Raw genomic sequence first — 19,402 nt, forward strand, 5'->3', positions numbered from 1 at the left:
GCTTCTTCTTAAACACATAGCCTTTATTGACCTCTAGTTACCAACATAGAACCACCTTAACGTATCTCTCTAATTTTTGCAAGACTCCACACTCTGTTTTTTTATATAAATATACAATTATTTTCTTTTGGAGCTTGAGTACCTTCATATAAATAACTTTGAGGTTTATGCTGCTACACACAATGTACTTCTTCACCATTTCCCAATTGATACCAACACCCCCAACATGGGATTTTAGCCGCATTCTCAACATTCAAGGAGGGACGGGTTCAACAGAGGGAATTATTTCATAAAAGGGTAAAGGTTTGTAATGTAGTAGCCAAATAAAAGGTTAAAGGCTCAACGGGGGATAACTAAGATGATAAATGCACCAGGTTGGTCAATTAGGTCAAAACTAGTTAGCAATCACAAAGCGAGCCTAAGATCATTTTGACACCCAATCATCAACCTGAGATTAGCATTGAGGAACCAACCGGGCAAGTTCTAGACATTACAAGTTGGGCACATGCATTATTTACACAAATTCTCGCCACTCACGACGCATGAACTGCTCGAATCGGCATAATTTCATACCTCAAGTGAATACAAGGCAATTCAATGCTTCATCACATGATATTTGAGATTCTAAGTAAGCACAAAGTTAAAGAGCGAGCCTCGATTTCACTAGAATGACTAGCTGTTTATTTACAAAAATTTGAATATAGAAATTTACTCCACAAAAACTTATCACATGCTTGAATCTAGAACAAAAGCACCAAACAAGTCAAAACTTTTTATGCTACGACCATGGTTCTACTATTATACCCTTGGAACAGAACCCGGCAAAGAGAAACCACGGGGAATTCATTACTCTATACAAATCAACATTATTAAGACTAAGAGTTTATATACAAGTTGCAAAAGTTGACTACCCCACCCCCAACCTAAGAGCATGCATTGTCCCCAATGCATGGAGAAAGTAAGAGCAAGGTTTAGGGGCTTCCTGGGGCACACTAGGCACTTGGAGGGGTTGGAATATCTGAGGCAGTCGTGGGGCCGGGAGCTGACACTGTGAAGGCAGCGTGTGGAGCCTGTGACTGGACAATGGTGTCCGAGACCAAAGTAAAAAGCTCCGCCAGTTACGGAGTTGGGTCCTGGACCTAGGAGTTGCTGGCCTCACCAGATGATGGTTGTGTGGTCGTGGTAGTAGCCCTGGCAACAATATCTGCAAGGGAGTGTGCGATAGCTGTCTGCACATCCATCTCCTCCTCGCCCGGTGCATCTGCAGAAACAGCAACCTGTTTGCCTCTATTGTCCCTCTAATCATCACCCTCATCAAGTATCTCCTCCTCATCAATTTCCTCACGAGACTCTCCAGGTTCCTCATCTGAATGATCATCAGTGTGTGCAATGGAACCCGAAGCTTGTGAGATGTCAATGCCATGTGCCTCCTCAACTAACAGAAGGTTTGTGAAATCCAGATCGAAGCTTGGTACATGAGAGGTGCCAGTGCCCTGCTCCCCTTCTACTGGAAGAAGTGTGGTCAAATCAAACTCTAGTGTCTGCATCTTATGCAGCTCTGACTTGAGCTCAGCGACATCCTTTTTGAGTTAAGGCATGTCCTCAGCTTCACCTCGCTCAACTTTCTCAAGGCGAGCTTCAAAGTGCTTATGGCGATCCTCATATGATAGATGTTGCTTCTGAAGATCACTTACTGAAGTTTGGATCGGGGCCAATGCTTGCCGGATGAGCGATGGAAGTTCTTTTGTCAATTTGTCTACTTTGGCATTTGCATGTTGTGCCAGTTGACCAAGCATGGAGAGTGCAGGTAGTGAGACCGGTGGTGTCGCAGTGGCCGATCTGGGAGTGGATATGGAGGTAGCTGGTGCAAAAGAGGTATCTGGCACTGATGAGGCAGCAGGTGTTGCGGAGACGGAAGAGGCCGGAGGGAGAGTGAGTGATTGCTCTGGTGGATCTTCGACCACTTTATCGGCAGCATCATTGTGCCGAGTGATATCAATGTCCTTAACAACTCTTTCTATGCGATCATGTTTGGGGAACAGAGAAACCGTCACGTCTTTACACAAAGCATGGATTAAGCATGGAAAAGGGAGTGAGGTTTCTTTCTGGTTTGCCCTGATCCCAATCTCAGAAAATATAAGCTCTCCCACATCAATCTTGATACCCGACATAATGCAAGCAATAAGGATCACCTTCTTAATACTGATGTCGGTCTCATTTCTCATAGGCAGTATACGAGAATAGACAAAACTTAGCCAATACTGGCCTTTTTGGGTGAAATCCCTCTTGTGAATCTTCTGGCGCAGTGCAATCCAGGGCGGAGTTCCCTTGGATATGACAGAAGCTACCCAAGCATGCTCAGATTCCTTATTTGCAATCTTTGCCTCATATTCTGCCATGCCTGGCTCCCACTCTTCGAAATATATATCATTTATTGATGGGGAATCACAAAGTATTTCAACTCCTCGGACTAAGAAAGATTTCAAGTATCTACGGTTTCACTTTTGTTCTGAGTTCCTGGATGCAGCATAAAATTCCCTAACAAGCGTCTCATTGTACTCTCCCGGAACCTTAGTGAAGAACTCAAATCCCCTCTTTTTGATGTGTTCTAGCACACAAGGGTAGTGTTCTTTAAGACCGTTAAAACTCAACTACTTTTCTTTGAGGATCTTTCTCTTTACCAGACCATCTCTGTACAGAGTCCAAGAGTCTGGAATCCTAAACCTGATCGGTCGCATTTTGAACTTTGAATAAAGCTTGATTCTAATTAGGTCTGTGACCATTGTGCGGTCCGCAAACCTATTCTGCGGCCGCAGACTCAACCGCATATTGGTGTTGAGAAAACTCTCAAGCATACAAAATACGATGACTCTGCAGACCGCAAAACAGTTATGCGGACCACAAAGATCATTGTCTCTATTCAAAAAATACACTCACAGGCAACCTTTATGCACACTCAGTACCAAATGCTCAAGTTGTGAGAGAGCATTACACACACTTAACATCAGGTCAATTTCATGCTCAGCCTAACAATATCTAATGCAAATTGTCACAAATTTCCAACCACCTTACTCTATTCAGACCCTCTAATTCTCACCCCCAAATTTTGATTGACCCACAGAACATCTTTTTCCCGTAGAGTTGATTCCCATTATAAGATACAAGAAGTTAGGTATATAGAAGAAGGTAACATGGATTAGAGGAAAAAACAAGTGAAAGCATACATCAGTCCTTACATTAACTGAGCAAGAGAAGTGAGGCATGTCTTTACATTAACTGAGCAAGCGAATTGTTGGAAATTTTACATACCAGATTGTAGAAGTTCGAGCAAGCTAAGTTGGTGTGAATCGCAAGTTAGGCGATCAAAGTGAGCCTCTCTTGGATTTTTAGTTTTCTCTGTGTTTTTCTATTGGATTTATTTTTCATGTCTGGGTGCGTGAAATTAGAGAAGTTAGATGGAAATGAGAGAGATAGAACTAGGGTTTAATACCTGAAGGTTCTGCGGTCAAATGACCATCACATAACACATTATGCGGCCGCATATGTATTTTGCGATGGATTAGTACCTGGGTGGTCTGCTACAGATGTGCGTTCTATTCTGCGAGCCGCAAAAGTTGATTTTTGTCCGATTTTTAAGAAAAAATTGATTGGTGTTCTGCTTGTGTCTGCAGCCATTATGCGGTCCGCATACCATTTATGCGGCTGCATATGTTGCCACAGAGGAACAGCTGAAGCTCAGCTTATTTTCCTTCATTTTTCCTCTGCCTTTGCATCATATTTCTTTGTATTTTGGGTAACCTGCATTCTAACACACACGTTAAACTGTTCAACACTTACAATTAAACCTACCAAAATTAAAATCTAACCAAAGAATTGTTACCAACACATGGGTTGCCTCCCAAGAAGCGCTTGATTTAACGTCGCGGCACGACGAAGTTGCCCCTATTTTGGCTAATCAGTGGTGGGGATTGGTATCGGACCATCCTTGAGTGCGAATTGTTCTACCAGTTTCCTTTGTCCAATGGTTCTGAGGTAATGCTTGACTCTTTGGACATATACTTTGAAAGTTCGGGTCATGTCCTCGAATTCTAATTCAATAGCGCCATAGGAAGATACATTCACAACTTTGAACGGGCCAGACCATTTATATTTCAGTTTGCCCGGAAATAACTTCAATCTTGAGTTGAAGAGTAAGACCAAGTCACCGGATTTGAATTCTCTCTTCAAAATCTTCTTATCATGAACAAACTTCATTCTTTCTTTATACATGGCTGTATTTTCGTAGACATGAAAATAGCACTCTTCCATCTCGTTGAGTTGTGTCATCCTTAGATTAGCAGCTTCGGCCCAATCAAGATTTAACTTTTTCAATGCCCACTTGGCTTTATTTTCAAGTTCCATTGGCAAGTGACAAGCTATCAAAAACCAATCGGTAAGGTGAGGTGCCAATGGGTGTCTTAAATGTTGTTCGATATGCCCACAATGCATCATCCAACTTCTTTGACTAGTCAGTCTTGTTTGCATTAACAGTTTTTGCTAGAATATTTTTGATCTTCCGGTTGGAGATTTTAACTTGACCACTTGACAGAGGAGGATGATAAGGGGCAGCCACCTTGTGCTTAAGTCCATATTTTTCGAGCAACCTGGCAAAAGCTTTGTTGCAAAAGTGAGAACCACTATCACTAAGGATGGCCCTTGGGGTTCCAAACCGAGTAAATATGTTCTTCTTCAGGAAGGTGGTTACACTTCTTGCCTCATTGTTCGGCAAGGCAATTGCCCCAACCCATTTGGAGATATAATCAACTGCCACCAAGATGTATGTCATGTCATAAGAGCTTACAAAAGGACCCATGAAATCTATCCCCCCACACATCAAAGATCTCGAGCTCCATCACAAAGTTCATAGGCATCTCATGCCTTCTAGAAATTAACCCTTGTCTTTGACATTGATCACATGCCTTGACCATTTGGTTTGCATCTTGGTAGATCGATGGCCAATAATAGCCACATTCAAGCACTTTTGCCGCAGTATGATTTCCACTATGGTGACCCCCAACTGGAGAGTCATGACATGCTTTGAGAATTTGAATTACCTCATATGCCGGAACACAACACTGAATGATGTTGTCGGCGCAAATCCGGAACAAAAAGGGTTCCTCCCAATAGTATTGCCTACACTCCCGCAAGAACTTTTTCTTTTGATAAGCTTCCAGTCCGTCACGGATAAGGTCACTAACCAAGAAGTTAGCGATGTCGGCATACCAAGGAGTAGAGGTTCTAGATATTGCCAATAAGTGCTCATTTGGGAAGCATCATTAATTTCAAGATCTTCTTTTGGTCTCCCTGCCTATTCAAGCCTAGATAAGTGATCCGTAACTTGATTTTCTGTTCCTTTCCGATCTTTGGCTTCAAAGTCAAACTCTTGTAACAAAAGAACCCACCTAATCAATCTTGGTTTAGCATCCTTCTTCCCAATAAGGTAGCAAAGAGCAGCATGATCGGTGTAGACTATCACTTTGGATCCCAACAAATAGGCCCGGAATTTTTCAAAAGCATAGACAATAGCAAGCAGTTCTTGCTCAGTTACAGTGTAATTCATTTGTGCACCATTGAGTGTCTTTCTTGCATAGTAGATAGGATGAAGAATTTTCTTTATGTCGTTGATCAAGTACTTCTCCAATAGCTACACCACTGGCATCACACATGAGTTCAAATGGAAGAGACCAATCGGGTGTGACAATAATAGGTGACGTGGTGAGCCTTTCTTTCAATTCCTCAAAAGCTTTGAGGCACTTCTCATCGAACTCAAACTTAGCATCCTTTTCAAGGATCTTGCACATGGGACTTGTAATTTTTGAGAAGTCTTTGATAAATCACCTGTAAAAACCGGCATGCCCCAAAAAGCTCTGAACACCCTTTACCGAAGTGGGAGGAGGAAGCTTGGAAATGATCTCGATCTTTGCCCGATCAACCTCTATGCCTCGCTTGAAAATTTTGTGGCCAAGAACAATATCCTCGTCCACCATGAAGTGACATTTTTTCCAATTGAGTACAAGGTTTGTTTCCTCACATCTTTTGAGCACTTGCCTAAGGTTGGCAAGGCAATGCTCAAAGGAATCACCAACTATAAAGAAGTCATCCATGAATACCTCTAAGAAGTCTTCCACCATGTCCGAGAAGATTGACATCATGCATCGTTGAAAAGTAGTCGGGGCATTGCATAGCCCAAATGGCATCCGGCTAAAGGAAAAGGTCCCATACAGACATGTGAATGTCGTCTTCTCTTGGTCCTCTAAGGCGATGCTGATTTGGTTGTAGTCGGAATAACCATCCAAGAAGCAATAAAATGACCTTCCCACTAGCCGATCAAGTATTTGATCAATAAAAGGCATAGGGAAATGGTAATTGCAAGTAGCACTATTGAGCTTCTGGTAGTCCATGCAAACTCTCCACCCGATCACCATCCTCGTTGGGATGAGTTCATTTTTGTCATTTTGAATCACGGTCATGCCTTCTTTCTTTGGCACACATTGCACCGGACTAACCCGGGGACTATGGGCAATAGGGTAGACAACCCCGGTGTCCAGCCATTTTATAATTTCTTTCTTCACCACATCTTGCATGGAAGGATTTAACCTTTTTGATGCTCCATGCTAGGTTTGCTCTCTTACTCTAATTGTATCTTGTGCTCACAAATTCCGGAAGGAATCCACTCGGATATCCGCTATAGTCCAACCAATGGCCTGTCTGTGCTCCCTCAAGGTATTCAATAAGTGGTCAACATGCACATCATTCAACAAAGAAGAAACAATTACAGGTAGAGTTTCATTAAAGCCAAGAAATTTATACCTTAAATGTGGCGGAAATGGCTTGAGCTCAAGTTGTGGCGGCTTGATAATTGAAGGCGTAGCGGGAGGAGTGACTCTATTCTCTAAGTCAAGAGAAAGCTTTTTAGGTGCATAAATATAGGACCCAATCCCTTCCAATGCATTCACTGATTCCACATATCCTTCCATGTCGCACTATCAAAATTTACCAAAATAGCCGCCAATGCCTCAACCGGGCATTCCTCTTCCATCTTCACCTCAACTGCATCCTCTACCTCATCAACAACATCAATGACTGGGATACTTTTGTATACATGTGGCAATTTCATACCATTACTCGTTTGAAAGGTAACTTCCTCGTCATTAACTTGGAACTTGATCTCATTTCATTCCGAGTCTATGAGTGCCCTCCCGATAGCAAGGAATGGTCTCCCCAACATGATAGGAATCTCTTTATCAATAGCACAATCGAGAATAACAAAGTCGGCAGGGAGGAGAAACTTCCCCACTTTCACAAGCATCATCAACTATTCCCATCTGTCGCTTTATTGAACGGTCGGCCATTTTACAACCTCATACTTGTAGGCCTAGTCATACCTATACCGCTTGCTTGTAAATAGCAAGGGGCATTAAGTTGATGCTAACCCCATTATCACAAAGGGTTCGTGCAAAATCGCGCAATCCAATAGTGCATGGAATGGTGAAGGCCCCCGGGTCCTCTTTCGTTTGGACGATGGTTGTTGCAATGATGGAACTAACCCTGTGAGTCACATTTACCACCTCATTCTTGGTGGTTTTCCTTTTAGTGATCAAGTCCTTCAAGTACTTAGCAAAATCCAGCATCTCTTGAAATGCTTCCACAAATGAAATATTCACCAATAATTGCTTTAGTATGTCATAGAACTTCTCAAGTTTGCTATCATCAACCTTTCTATCAAGTCTTTGAGGGAAAGCAGGTGGAGGTCTAGGAATTGGTGCTAGAGTGTTTGGTGCCTCTATTACCTTTTCCATAACCTCTTCATGGTTCACTTCTTGAGTTCTCACCGTCTTTGGGAGTTTTTCAACTTCAACAACAATTGGCACCTCATCTTGTGCCTCGACTTCTTGTTCAAAATCTTCAACTTCGACCACTTGTTCATTCTCTCCTTGAAGTAGTTTTCCACTTCGAGTTGTGATTGCCATACAATGAGAAGTTGGACCACTCCCACTACCTTTTGGGTTTGCAATTGTATCACTTGGGAGCTTGCATTTTTGCTTCGGATTTTGATCTCTTGAAAGATCCCTCATTTGCATCTCCAACTTTTGAATAGATGCGGTGTGAGAACTCACAAGCGCGGTCATATTCTTCATTGAAGTGTCGGATCTCTCTTGATTTTGCAACACTCTTTCAAGAATGTTTTCTAACTTGGACTCACTTGAAGAACTTTCCTTCCAATGTGGAGAGTTAGAATATTGCCCCTTTGCTGGAACATAGGGGTTTGAGCTCCAATTTGAAAAATTATTATTGTTGTTGTTACTCCAATTTCCTTGATTTGAACTACCTTGGTCATTTCGCCACTGTTGGTTGCCTTGCCCTTGCGGGTTAGGCCTCCATTGGTGTTGTTGTCCTGAACCTGGGTAGGGTTGTCTTTGTTATCCTCCTTGAGGATTGTTGACATAATTCGCTTCTTCGTATTCCTCATTTGACATGAGTTGCACATCTTCCACAATATTCACCTTTTTTGTTTGGCTTTCAGTGAACATTTTCGTTAACACGTTGACATTAGTGGCAAGCCCGGCAATTACCTGATCTCTTTCTTGGTTCTCCTTAATCATGTTGGTCAAGGAAGGAGTATCATATGCAATTCCACATGTGGTGTCTTCCGAGTGCCAAGTTTGGTTATGTTCTACCATCTTGTCAAGGATTTGTGTGACCCTTGCAAATATTTTATCCATAAAGGATCCCTCCGCTGCATTTTTGGCTATGGATTGATTCATAGGATCCAAGCCCATGTAAAACTTCTCCAACAAAATATTATCCGGAAAGCCATGATTTGGCGACCTCACTAAATATAGCTTGAATCTATCCCACGCTTCATGTAGATGCTCCCCCGGTAGTTGCTTAAAGAAGAAAATTTTATCCCGGAGCTCGGACTTCTTGCTTTGCGGAAACCATTTTGCTAGGAAAGCTTGGACAAGTTCGGGCCAAGTATGGATGGAATTAGGAGGTAAATTTTGGATTCACTGTCTTGCCTCTCCAGTTAGAGAGTACTTGAACATCCTCAACCTTAGGGCATCATCTGAGACATGATTCTACTAGTGCATCGCACACACACCCGAAAAAATTCTGAGATGTGTCATATCATCATCGGTGGAATTTCGGAAGAATCCCTCTGCCTTTAGCATTAGGATTAGACTGTTCCACTTTGAAGGTGGCAGTATCAACTCTTGGAGGGACAATGGAATTTGTATCCTCAATATACTCATCTATATCCGCAAACACATTCTCTTCTTCCGGCTCGCCCATGTTTACCTAATGACACCAAGCAAAGCAAGCAAAGTGTGATGGAATAGAAGAAGACGTAAAGTAAAGCACACACTAGTTAGTAATTTCAAAATCGTATACCCCGGCAACGGCGCCAAAATTTGATACGCTCAAATTACACCTATATAAATGGTGTAAGGCGGTCGGTGTCAAATATAATAACCCAACTAGGTTGGGGTCGAATCCCACAGGGAATAGGTGTGAAACTTAACTTAAGCCATAGTTGTAATCCGTTAGTTCAAAAAGAGTTTTGTAATTGTGAATTGTCAAGAACAGCAATTTTGTTAACAGAATTAGATTAATTTAATTAAGAAACCAAGGTGGTTGTTACAACCTATATTTTCATACGTAAAAGTGCATCGTAAACAAACTAATGTAGGACCCAAAATTAGATCACCTTTGAAAGTATATAAAGTAAGTTAATCATGTTACCTCGGAGGTTACAAATATTGAAGATCGTGAACAACAAGTACAAAGAGGATTGGAAGGTTCAGAAGCTAAAGGAATTGAAGAAATAATATTTCGTCGAAAGTCGACAAGTTGGGAATGTTATAACATGTACTTTTGGGGTGTGACTAGGGTGCTTAACATGATAATGAGGTTATGTTAAGAGTTATGTTAGTCGTATGATAGTCGTGTATTATGTTTTGAAGTCAAGCGAGTTGTAGAACAAAAGTCGATGAAAGTCATCACAAGTTACGTTCATAAGTTTTACTGAAATCTGGATCAAATGTAACTGCTATTGTATCCCAATATACTTAGAGTTACAGGGTGTTCCACCCATCAAATTGAATATCTATGAGTTTATTTTCTAACGCATTAAATCGTTTGTCAATACGACATCGGAGTAGAGTGATATATGTGTTTTTGCGAGACTGCGCAAGATGCTAGGTGACAAGTAGGTGTGTCACCTACTTGCTTAAATGAGATTCCGAAAATGGGATAGTTCGAGTCATCCAAAGAGGCTTTTTAAAGGACTGTTTCCTTCATATATTAGACTGATAATAGGGCATAATAACCAGACATAAGCTCTGCAAAAAGCCTCCCAAAACTTGCCCACAAACCCTAATTAATTTTCTCTCCCTTTCAAGTTCTAATTGGAGATAAAATCTAGAGTTTGAAGAACCAAGATAGGAGCTGAGTTATCCAACAAATAAGGTAAGTTTACTTCTCTATTTCATCCATTTTTTTCTGTGGTAAATGCATGGTAAGTCGTTCTATATTTGTAAGAACTCACGGGATGGTGATCGCAAGCTGTGAGTTTGAGTTATTCACTTGTAGCGGACTGTTTTGTGGATTGTTTTGTGTTTCTGTTGGGCTACGTATTTTACTACTGTTTTGTGGAGTTTTGGAGGAGGAAGGGTGTGGATAAACACCAAATAAATGCAGGGTGGTGGGCTGGTCGTTCGTCGTAACATTTTCGGGTTGTTTGACAAACTACGGTGGTCGTTTTGTGTATGAAGAGATTGGGGTGTGTTGGGCTATTTTGTAGTATTTTGTGGTGTATATAAGGTTCAAAAATAATGTATATATATTGTTATTTTTTTGTTCTTGTGTTGTTGGTGTTATCTTGAATTTTGAGGAAGTAAGGATTATAGGGGAGATGTTGCCCGTTCTAATACAAAATAAGCTTGTCATTCGTTGTGCGATAGTTGTACCTTTCGTAACTTAATGATAGTATTATTATCATTATTGTAGATTAAGGTGAAAAGAGGCGAGTTCAACTTGGTGATTGGAAAGATTGTGATAAGCTATGTTAAGGCTAACCTCTTCCTTCATTTTGGCATGATCTTGTAACTACATGTGTTTGATAACGAGGCATAAAGAGAAGTTCATACTCCCGAATTTATATACATTATCCTAATCTCATAAGTTATAGTATTCTCCCTTATCGGGACTTCATATTCAGTTTAGTTTTGTCTTCTTTCAGCCAAGAGAACAGAGAGTATATATAAATACAGTATTATAGTATTTTCACTACCATCGAGCTATAATCGATGGGCAGGTCCCTATTGGGCAACCTCTGATCAGATGGTAAGTTATATACCGAGCCTACTGTGGCAGAGCGCCTATGAAAGAGCCCAGAATGGCCGAGATACCTAGCCTAGTATGGCCGAGCGCCTAGGAGCGAGCCTACTATGGCCGAGCAGTTACACGTACCGAGCCTTATAGTGCCGGACACTTATTTTACTTACGATATTGAAGGAGTTGAGTCAGTATCAGCAGGTAAGTATATCTTCAGTTCATCTTTGACTCCTAGTTACTTTCAGTTATTATATTATCATTTCAGTTTCAGCTTTAAGATATTTTATTGCCTTACATACTCGGTACATTATTTTGTATTGACGTTCCTTTTCTGGGGACGATGCATTTCATGTGTGCAGGTTCAGATAGACAGACGGGTAGACCTCCTCAGTAGGCATTACCCGAGTTCAGCCTGATCGGTAAGCTCCACGTCCTTCAGAGTTGCTAGGTCTAGGGTTTTGTGTACATCTTCTGTATGTATGTATATATGTTATGGGTAGGTCGGGGCCCTGTTCCGATCACAGTACATCCATCAGTAGAGGTTTGTAGACATATCCTGTCAGTTAGTGCAGTATGTTGGGCCGGTAGGCCTGGTATGTATATTTTGTTGGTTTGTGAGCTGTAGTAGTTATAACGGCCTTGTCGCCCCAGCTTTATATTAATGTTTATTCAGCGCTAGTTTCCGTTTAGTGTTATATTTTGCTTCGCAAATTGTCTTGCAATGTGGCCCCATGGCCAAATTATGATATTATATGTTCAGAGTCCCTTAGTCGCAAGTTGGTACACTAGGTTAGGTGAGGCACCGGGAGCCGATTTTGCCCCATGGGTTCGGGGCGTGACAAACTTTATATCAGAGCAGTTCTGTCCTAGGGAGTCTACAAGTCGTGTCTATTAGGGTCTTGTTTATAGATGTGTTATGCACCACATTATATAAGCAGGGAACTACAGGGCATTTAGGGTAGGTAATACAACGACACCCAGAGGTAGGTTTATTTCCTATCTGATGGCGAGGAAAATGATCGCAAAAGGGTGCATTTATCATATTGTGCGTAGAGATGCAGATGCTGAGATACCTATACTTCGGTCTATTCCAGTAGTCAAAGAGTACGCATATGTGTTTTTAGATGAGCTTCCAAGTATTCCTCCAGAGCGAGAGATTGATTTTAGCATCGATTTGCTTCCGGGAACTCAACCAATATCTATCCCTCCATATAGAATGGCACCTACCGAATTGAAGGAGTTGAAGGAACAATTAAAAGATTTGCTGGAGAAAGGTTTCATCAGGCCCAATACCTCACCTTGGGGTGCACCGGTACTGTTTGTGTAGAAGAATGATGGCTCGCTGAGGATGTGTATCGATTATAGGCTGCTGAACAAATTAACTATTAAGAATAAGTATCCACTTCAAGGATCGATGACTTATTTGATCAGTTGCAGGGGGCTAGATGATTTTCAAAGATAGATTTGAGGTCGGGGTACCACCAGGTCAGAGTTCGGGAGAAAGATATTCCGAAGACAACCTTCAGAACACGATTAGGCCACTTCGAGTTCCTTGTCATGTCCTTCGGGTTGACAAATACACCCGCCGTATTTAAGGACTTGATGAATAGCCTATTTCGGCCATTTTTAGATCTGTTCGTGATAGTATTTATTGATGATATTCTAGTTTATTCACGTTCAGAGGATGAGCATGCGGACAACCTGTGAGCGGTACTCCAAACCTTCCGTGATCATAAGTTGTATGCTTAGTTTTCTAAATGTGATTTCTGGTTGAAATCTATAGCATTCTTGGGGCATATTGTATCCAATCAAGGTATAAAGGTAGACATGCAGAAGATTGAGGCCGTGAAATCCTGGCCTAGACCTACCCCTCCGATAGAGGTTCGTAGCTTTCAAGGCTTAGCAGGATACTACCAGAGGTTCATAGAGGGTTTTTCTTCCCTTTCGGCACCATTGATGAAGTTGACGCATAAAGCAACTAAGTTTCAGTGGACAGAGGCTTACGAGCAGAGTTTCAAAGAGCTTAAGAAAAGGTTGACCTCAGCGCCAGTTCTAACACTTCCATAGGGTCCAGAGGGTTATGCCATGTATTGTGATGCCTCAGGTGTCGGGTTAGGATGTGTCCTGATGCAACATGGGAAGGTGATTGTGTATGATTCAAGGCAGTTGAGGAAGCACGAGAGGAATTATCCGACCCACGACCTTAAGTTAGCTGAGGTTGTACATGCACTTAAGATATGGCGACATTATTTATATGGTGTTCATGTTGATATTTTTACAGATCATAAAAGCCTGCAATATATCTTCAAGCAAAAAGAGTTGAATTTGCGACAGAGGCAATGGCTAGAGTTATTGAAAGATTATGATGTTAACATTCTCTACCATCCAGGGAAAGCTAATGTTGTAGCAGATGCCTTAAGTCGTCGATCTATGGGTAGCTTAGCACATGTAGAGGCTGAGAAAAGACAATTAGTTAGAGAGATTCATCAATTGGCTTGTTTGGGGGTTCGGTTAGTAGATTATGATGATGGAGGAGTTGTACTCCAAAACACTACAAAATCATCTCTCATAGCTGAAGTCAAGGAAAGGCAGTACGAGGACCCAGAGTTGGTCGAGTTGAGAGAGCGAGTTTCGCAGAAGAAGAAGCCGTTGTTAGAGCTCAAGGGAGATGGGGTTCTCAGATATAGGGGTCGTCTGTGTGTTCTAGATGTAGCAGGGCTACGAGACAGGATTATGTCAGAGGCACATTATTCGTGGTACTCCATTCATCCTGAGTCGACGAAAGTGTTTCATGACATTAAGGATGTGTACTAGTGGAACGATATAAAGAAGAACATTGCTGAGTTTGTCATCCAGTGTCATAGTTGCCAGCAGGTGAAGGTAGAGCATCAGAAGCCTGGAGGGCTAATGCAGACTATAGAGATCCCGACGTGGAAATGAGAGGCGATAAACATAGACTTCATCACAGGTTTGCCTCGTTCTCATCATAAGTACGATTCTATGTGGGTGATAGTCGATAGGCTCACGAAATCAGCCCATTTCCTACCAGTCAGATCTACATATACAGACGAAGATTATGCAAAGTTATATATTAAGGAGATAGTGCGGCTACACGGAGTACCAGTATCTATTATATCTGACCGTGGGGCTCAATTTACAGCACATTTTTGGAGGTCATTTCAGAGAGGTCTAGGGACTCAGGTGAATCTCAGCACAGCTTTTCATCCACAGACTGATGGACAAGCCGAGCGCACAATTCAGACGCTCGAGGATATGTTACGAGTATGTGTGTTGGATTTTAAAAGAAGTTGGGATGAACATCTACCTCTTATCGAGTTTGCATATAATAACAGTTACCACTCCAGTATCCAGATGGCTCCGTACGAGGCTTTGTATGGGCATAAGTGCAGATCTCCTATAGGGTGGTTTGATGTTGGAGAATCTGGGTTACATGGGCCAGACCTAGTTCAGCAGGCTGAAGAGAAAGTAAAGCTTATCCGGGAGCAACTGTAGACAGCTCAGAGTCATCAGAAGTCATATTCTGACGTACGGTGACGAGACTTAGAGTTCGGGGTTAATGACTGGGTATTCTTAAAGGTATCACCTATGAAGGGCGTGATGAGGTTTGACAAGAAAGGCAGGCTTAGCCCACGGTATATTAGGCCTTATAGGATCATTCGAAGAGTGGGCCAAGTAGCTTATGAGTTAGAATTTCCCTCAGAATTGGAGTCAGTCCATCCGGTTTTTCACGTATCTATGCTACGGAAGTGCTTGGGCGATCCTACCCGAGTGGTGCCCACTGATGATGTACCAATTACGGAAGACTTGTCATATAAGGAAGTTCCAGTTGCCATCCTAGACCGACAAATCCGCAAGCTACGAAATAAGGAGGTAGCCACCGTGAAGGTTTTATGGAGAAGCAAAAATATGGAAGAGATGACGTGGGAAGCGGAGGAAGAAATGAAGTCTAAATACCCCCACTTATTTCAAACTGAAGATATGGCTCGAGATAGGATGCTATAGCACAGCTCTATTCAGGCTAGAAGGTCATCAGGTAAGCTCTTATTTTTTTGACTTTCAGTATTTATGATTTACGGCTGTGTGAGGCAAAGTGTTGCTATTTATAGACATTGGCCATGTGTGGCATATATAGTATGTTTTCTGGATGAGTGCAGGTTGGTTTTAGTCTAGTGTATGGAGGGGACTCTAGCAAAATTTTCCAAAGTCTCTAAGAGTAAACATTCGAGGACGAATGTTCCCAAGGGGGGAATGATGTTACACCATATATTTTCGTACGTAAAAGTGCATCGTAAGCAAACTAATGTAGGACCCAAAATGAGATCATCTTTGAAAGTATATAAAGTAAGTTCATCGTGTTACCTCGGAGGTTACAAATATTGAAGATCATGAACAACAAGTACAAAGAGGGTTGGAAGGTTCAGAAGCTAAAGGAATTGAAGAAATAATGTTTCGTCGAAAGTCGACAAGTTGGGAATGCTATAACATGTACTTTTGGGGTGAGACTATGGTGCTTAACATTATAAGGAGGTTATGTTATGAGTTATATTAGTTGTATGATAGTCGTGTGTTATGTTTTGAAGTCAAGCGAGTTGTGGAATAAAAGTCGATGAAAGTCATCACAAGTTACATTCTTAAGTTTTACTGAACTTTGGGTCAAATGAAACTGCGATTTTCTCCCAATATACTTAGAGTTATGGGGTATTCTACCCATCAAATTGCAGATCTATGAGTCTATTTTCTAAATCATTAAATCGTTTATCAATACAACATAGGAGTAGAGAGATATATGCATTTTGCAAGACTGCACAATCTGCTAGGTGACAAGTAGGTGTGTAACCTACTTGCTTAAATGAGAGTCCGAAAATGGGCCAGTTCGGGTCGTACAAAAAGGACTTTTAAAAGCCTATTTCCTTAATATATTAGACTGATAATAGGGCATAATAACCAGACATAAGCTCTGCAAAAATCCTCCCAAAAATTGCCCACAAACCCTAATTGATTTTCTCTCCCTTTCAAGTTCTAATTGGAGGTAAAACCTAGAGTTTGAAGAACCAAGATAGGAGCTGAGTTATCCAACAAATAAGGTAAGTTTACTGCCCTCTTTCATCCATGTTTTTCTATTGTAAATGCATGGTAAGTCGTTCTATACTTGTAAGAACTCACGGGACGGTGATCGAAAGCCATGAGTTCGAGTTATTCACTTGTAGTGGACTATTTTGTGGACTGTTTTGTGTTTCTGTTGGGCTGTGTTACTACTATTTTTTGGAGTTTTGGAGGAGGAAGGATATGTAGAAACACCACATAAATGCAGGGTGGTGGGCTGGTCATTCGTCGTAACATTTTCGGGCTGTTTGACACTACTACGGTGGTCATTTTATGTATGAAGAGATTGGGGTGTGTTGGGCTATTTTGTAATATTTTGTGGTGTATATAAGGTTAGAAAATAATGTATATCTGTTGTTATTGTTGTATTCTTGTGTTGTTGGTGTTATCTTGAATTTGGAGGAAGTAAGGATTAGAAGGGAGATGCTGCCCGTTTTAATACAAAATAAGCTTGTCGTTCGTTGTGCGATAGTTGTACCTTTCATAACTTAATGATAGTATTATTATCATTGTTGTAGATTAAAGTGTGAAGAGGCGAGTTCAACTTGGTGATTGAAAATATTGTGATAAGCTATGTTAAGGCTAACCCCTTCCTTCATTTTGGCATGATCTCGTAACTATATGTGTTTGATAACGAGGCATAAAGAGAAGTTCATACTCCCGAATTTATATACATTATCCTAGTCTCATAAGTTACAGTATTCTCCCTTATCGGGACTTCATATTTAGTTTAGTTTAGGTCTTCTTTCAGCCAAGAGAGCAGAGAGTATATATATATAGTATTATATTATTTTTCACCACCATCGAGCTATAATCGATAGGCAGGTCCCTATTGGGCAACCTATGATCAGATGGTAAGTTATATATCGAGCCTACTGTGGCCGATCGCCTATTAGCGAGCACATAATGGCCGAGATACCTAGCCTAGTATGGCCGAGCGCCTATGAGCGAGCCTAATATGGCCGACCAGTTACACGTACCGAGCCTTATAAGGTCGGTCACTTATTTTACTTACTGTATTGAAGGAGTTGAGTCAGTATCAGCAGGCAAGTATATCTCCAGATCATCTTTGACTCCCAGTTACTTTCATTTATTATATTATCAGTTCAGTTTCAGCCTTAAGTTATTTTATTATCTTACATATTCGGTACATTATTTTGTACTGACGTCCCTTTTCTGGGGATGTTGTATTTCATGCGTGTAGGTTCAGATAGACAGACGGGTAGACCTCTTCAGTAGGTGTTGCCCGAGTTCAGCCTGATCGGTAAGCTCCACGTCCTTTGGAGTTGTCGGGTCTAGGGTTTTGTGTACGTCTTCTGTATGTATGTATATATGTTATGGGTAGGTCCGGGCCCTGTTCCTATCACAGTACATCCATTAGTAGAGACTTGTAGACATATCCTATCAGTAAGCACAGTATGTTGGGCTTGTAGGCCTGGTATGTATATGTTGTTGGTTTGTCAGTTGTAGTAGTTATGACGGCCTTGTCGCCCCAGCTTTATATTGATGTTTAGTCAGCGCTAGTTTCCATTCAGTTTTATATTTTGCTTCGCAAATTATCTTGAAATGTGGCCCCATGGCCAAATTATGACATTATATGTTCAGAGTCACTTAGTCACAAGTTGGTACACTAGGTTAGGTGAGGCACCGGGTGCCGGTCTCGCCCCCTAGGTTCGGGGCGTGACAGTTGTGTCTCCATCAATGGAATGTAATGATATCTGTGTTAATATGATATATTTCTAATGGAAGGTCCTTTGATATGCAAATAGTTCCTAAATGACTACCTAATATTTTCCAATAACTAAGTAGTATTTCCTCTTCTTGATTTTCCCAAATATAAAAGAGTTACAATTAAGAGAAACTAATTTATGCCAAGTAGAATCCTCTTATCCCTAAGCAATTCTATTAAACAAGGTTTAAAGTCTTGAGTTCTTGCTATTCAATTCTACCAAACCCTAACCCACTTTTTCAAGTAAAGATAGAGTCAAATGGCACTAGTCAATGTTTGCAACCATCAACCATAAATGAAGCAAAAATAATGAATAGAAATCAACCAACCATCATATATATATTATACAATGGTAAACACCCATTAACATTACACCCACTTAGGGTCCACAACCTTAGTATTTAAAGTTAGCTACTCATACTAGAATACAAGAACAAAGTAATAAATAAAGTCATAAAGCTTACAAAGAGAATAAAGTCTTGTATTCTCTCTCAAAAGCTTCCAAAATAATGGTGTATTCAATGCGCTAAGTGTAGCCTCCTTTTCATACTAGTTAGTCCACAAAAACCCTAATCATTCTCTTTATAATGGTCTAAAAGTCGTGGTCAAAAAATGACAAAAATGACCCTGCATATCATGTCTGCGACCGCAAAATGGGTCGCAGAACACTTTCGCAGTCCGCACATCTTCATTTATCACCGCATAATTGATCACTAAGTTTTCCAATTTCTCGTAGCATTATGGTTATGCGGTCCGCATATTGGTTTCGCGACCGCATAACGTACCGCAAAGTCATCTTCGCTGGAACTCCTCTTGCATTTATGCGATCACTATGCAGTCCGCATAAGAGTTATGCGACCACACAATGGATCGCAGACTTGACTCTTAGAAGCTGGAATGTTCTGCTTTATTTTGCGATGGCTCTGCGGTCCGCACATCATTTTTGCGGTCGCAGACCAACCGCATTTCTGCCTTTTCATGGATTTTTGTCATCTTTTTCATGTTTTTAGTTCTTCAAGTCTGGTTTCCTGCAAAATACCAAAACTAGATAAGAAATGACTTATAATACTTTAAAAGATGAGCTAAAGTCTATGTAATTAGTATCAAAAGTGTCGTATTTCTATGGCACATCAGTACCTCATTGTGATTCTTGTTGTTTATCTCATGTTGCAA

The 19,402-nt window shown here is 41.1% G+C and overlaps 1 protein-coding gene across 1 annotated transcript; it reads right to left on the reverse strand.

Annotated features, from left to right (window-relative positions):
- Positions 1–3,951: 3,951 nt before the first annotated feature.
- LOC107766393 (uncharacterized) lies at positions 3,952–4,401 on the reverse strand. The gene has a single exon (XM_016585171.1). It carries the CDS (start codon positions 4,399–4,401, stop codon positions 3,952–3,954), a length of 450 nt encoding a protein of 149 aa, XP_016440657.1.
- Positions 4,402–19,402: the final 15,001 nt, after the last annotated feature.

Source organism: Nicotiana tabacum, chromosome 24, assembly GCF_000715075.1.
Source record: "Nicotiana tabacum cultivar K326 chromosome 24, ASM71507v2, whole genome shotgun sequence".
Taxonomy (NCBI): Eukaryota; Viridiplantae; Streptophyta; class Magnoliopsida; order Solanales; family Solanaceae; genus Nicotiana; species Nicotiana tabacum.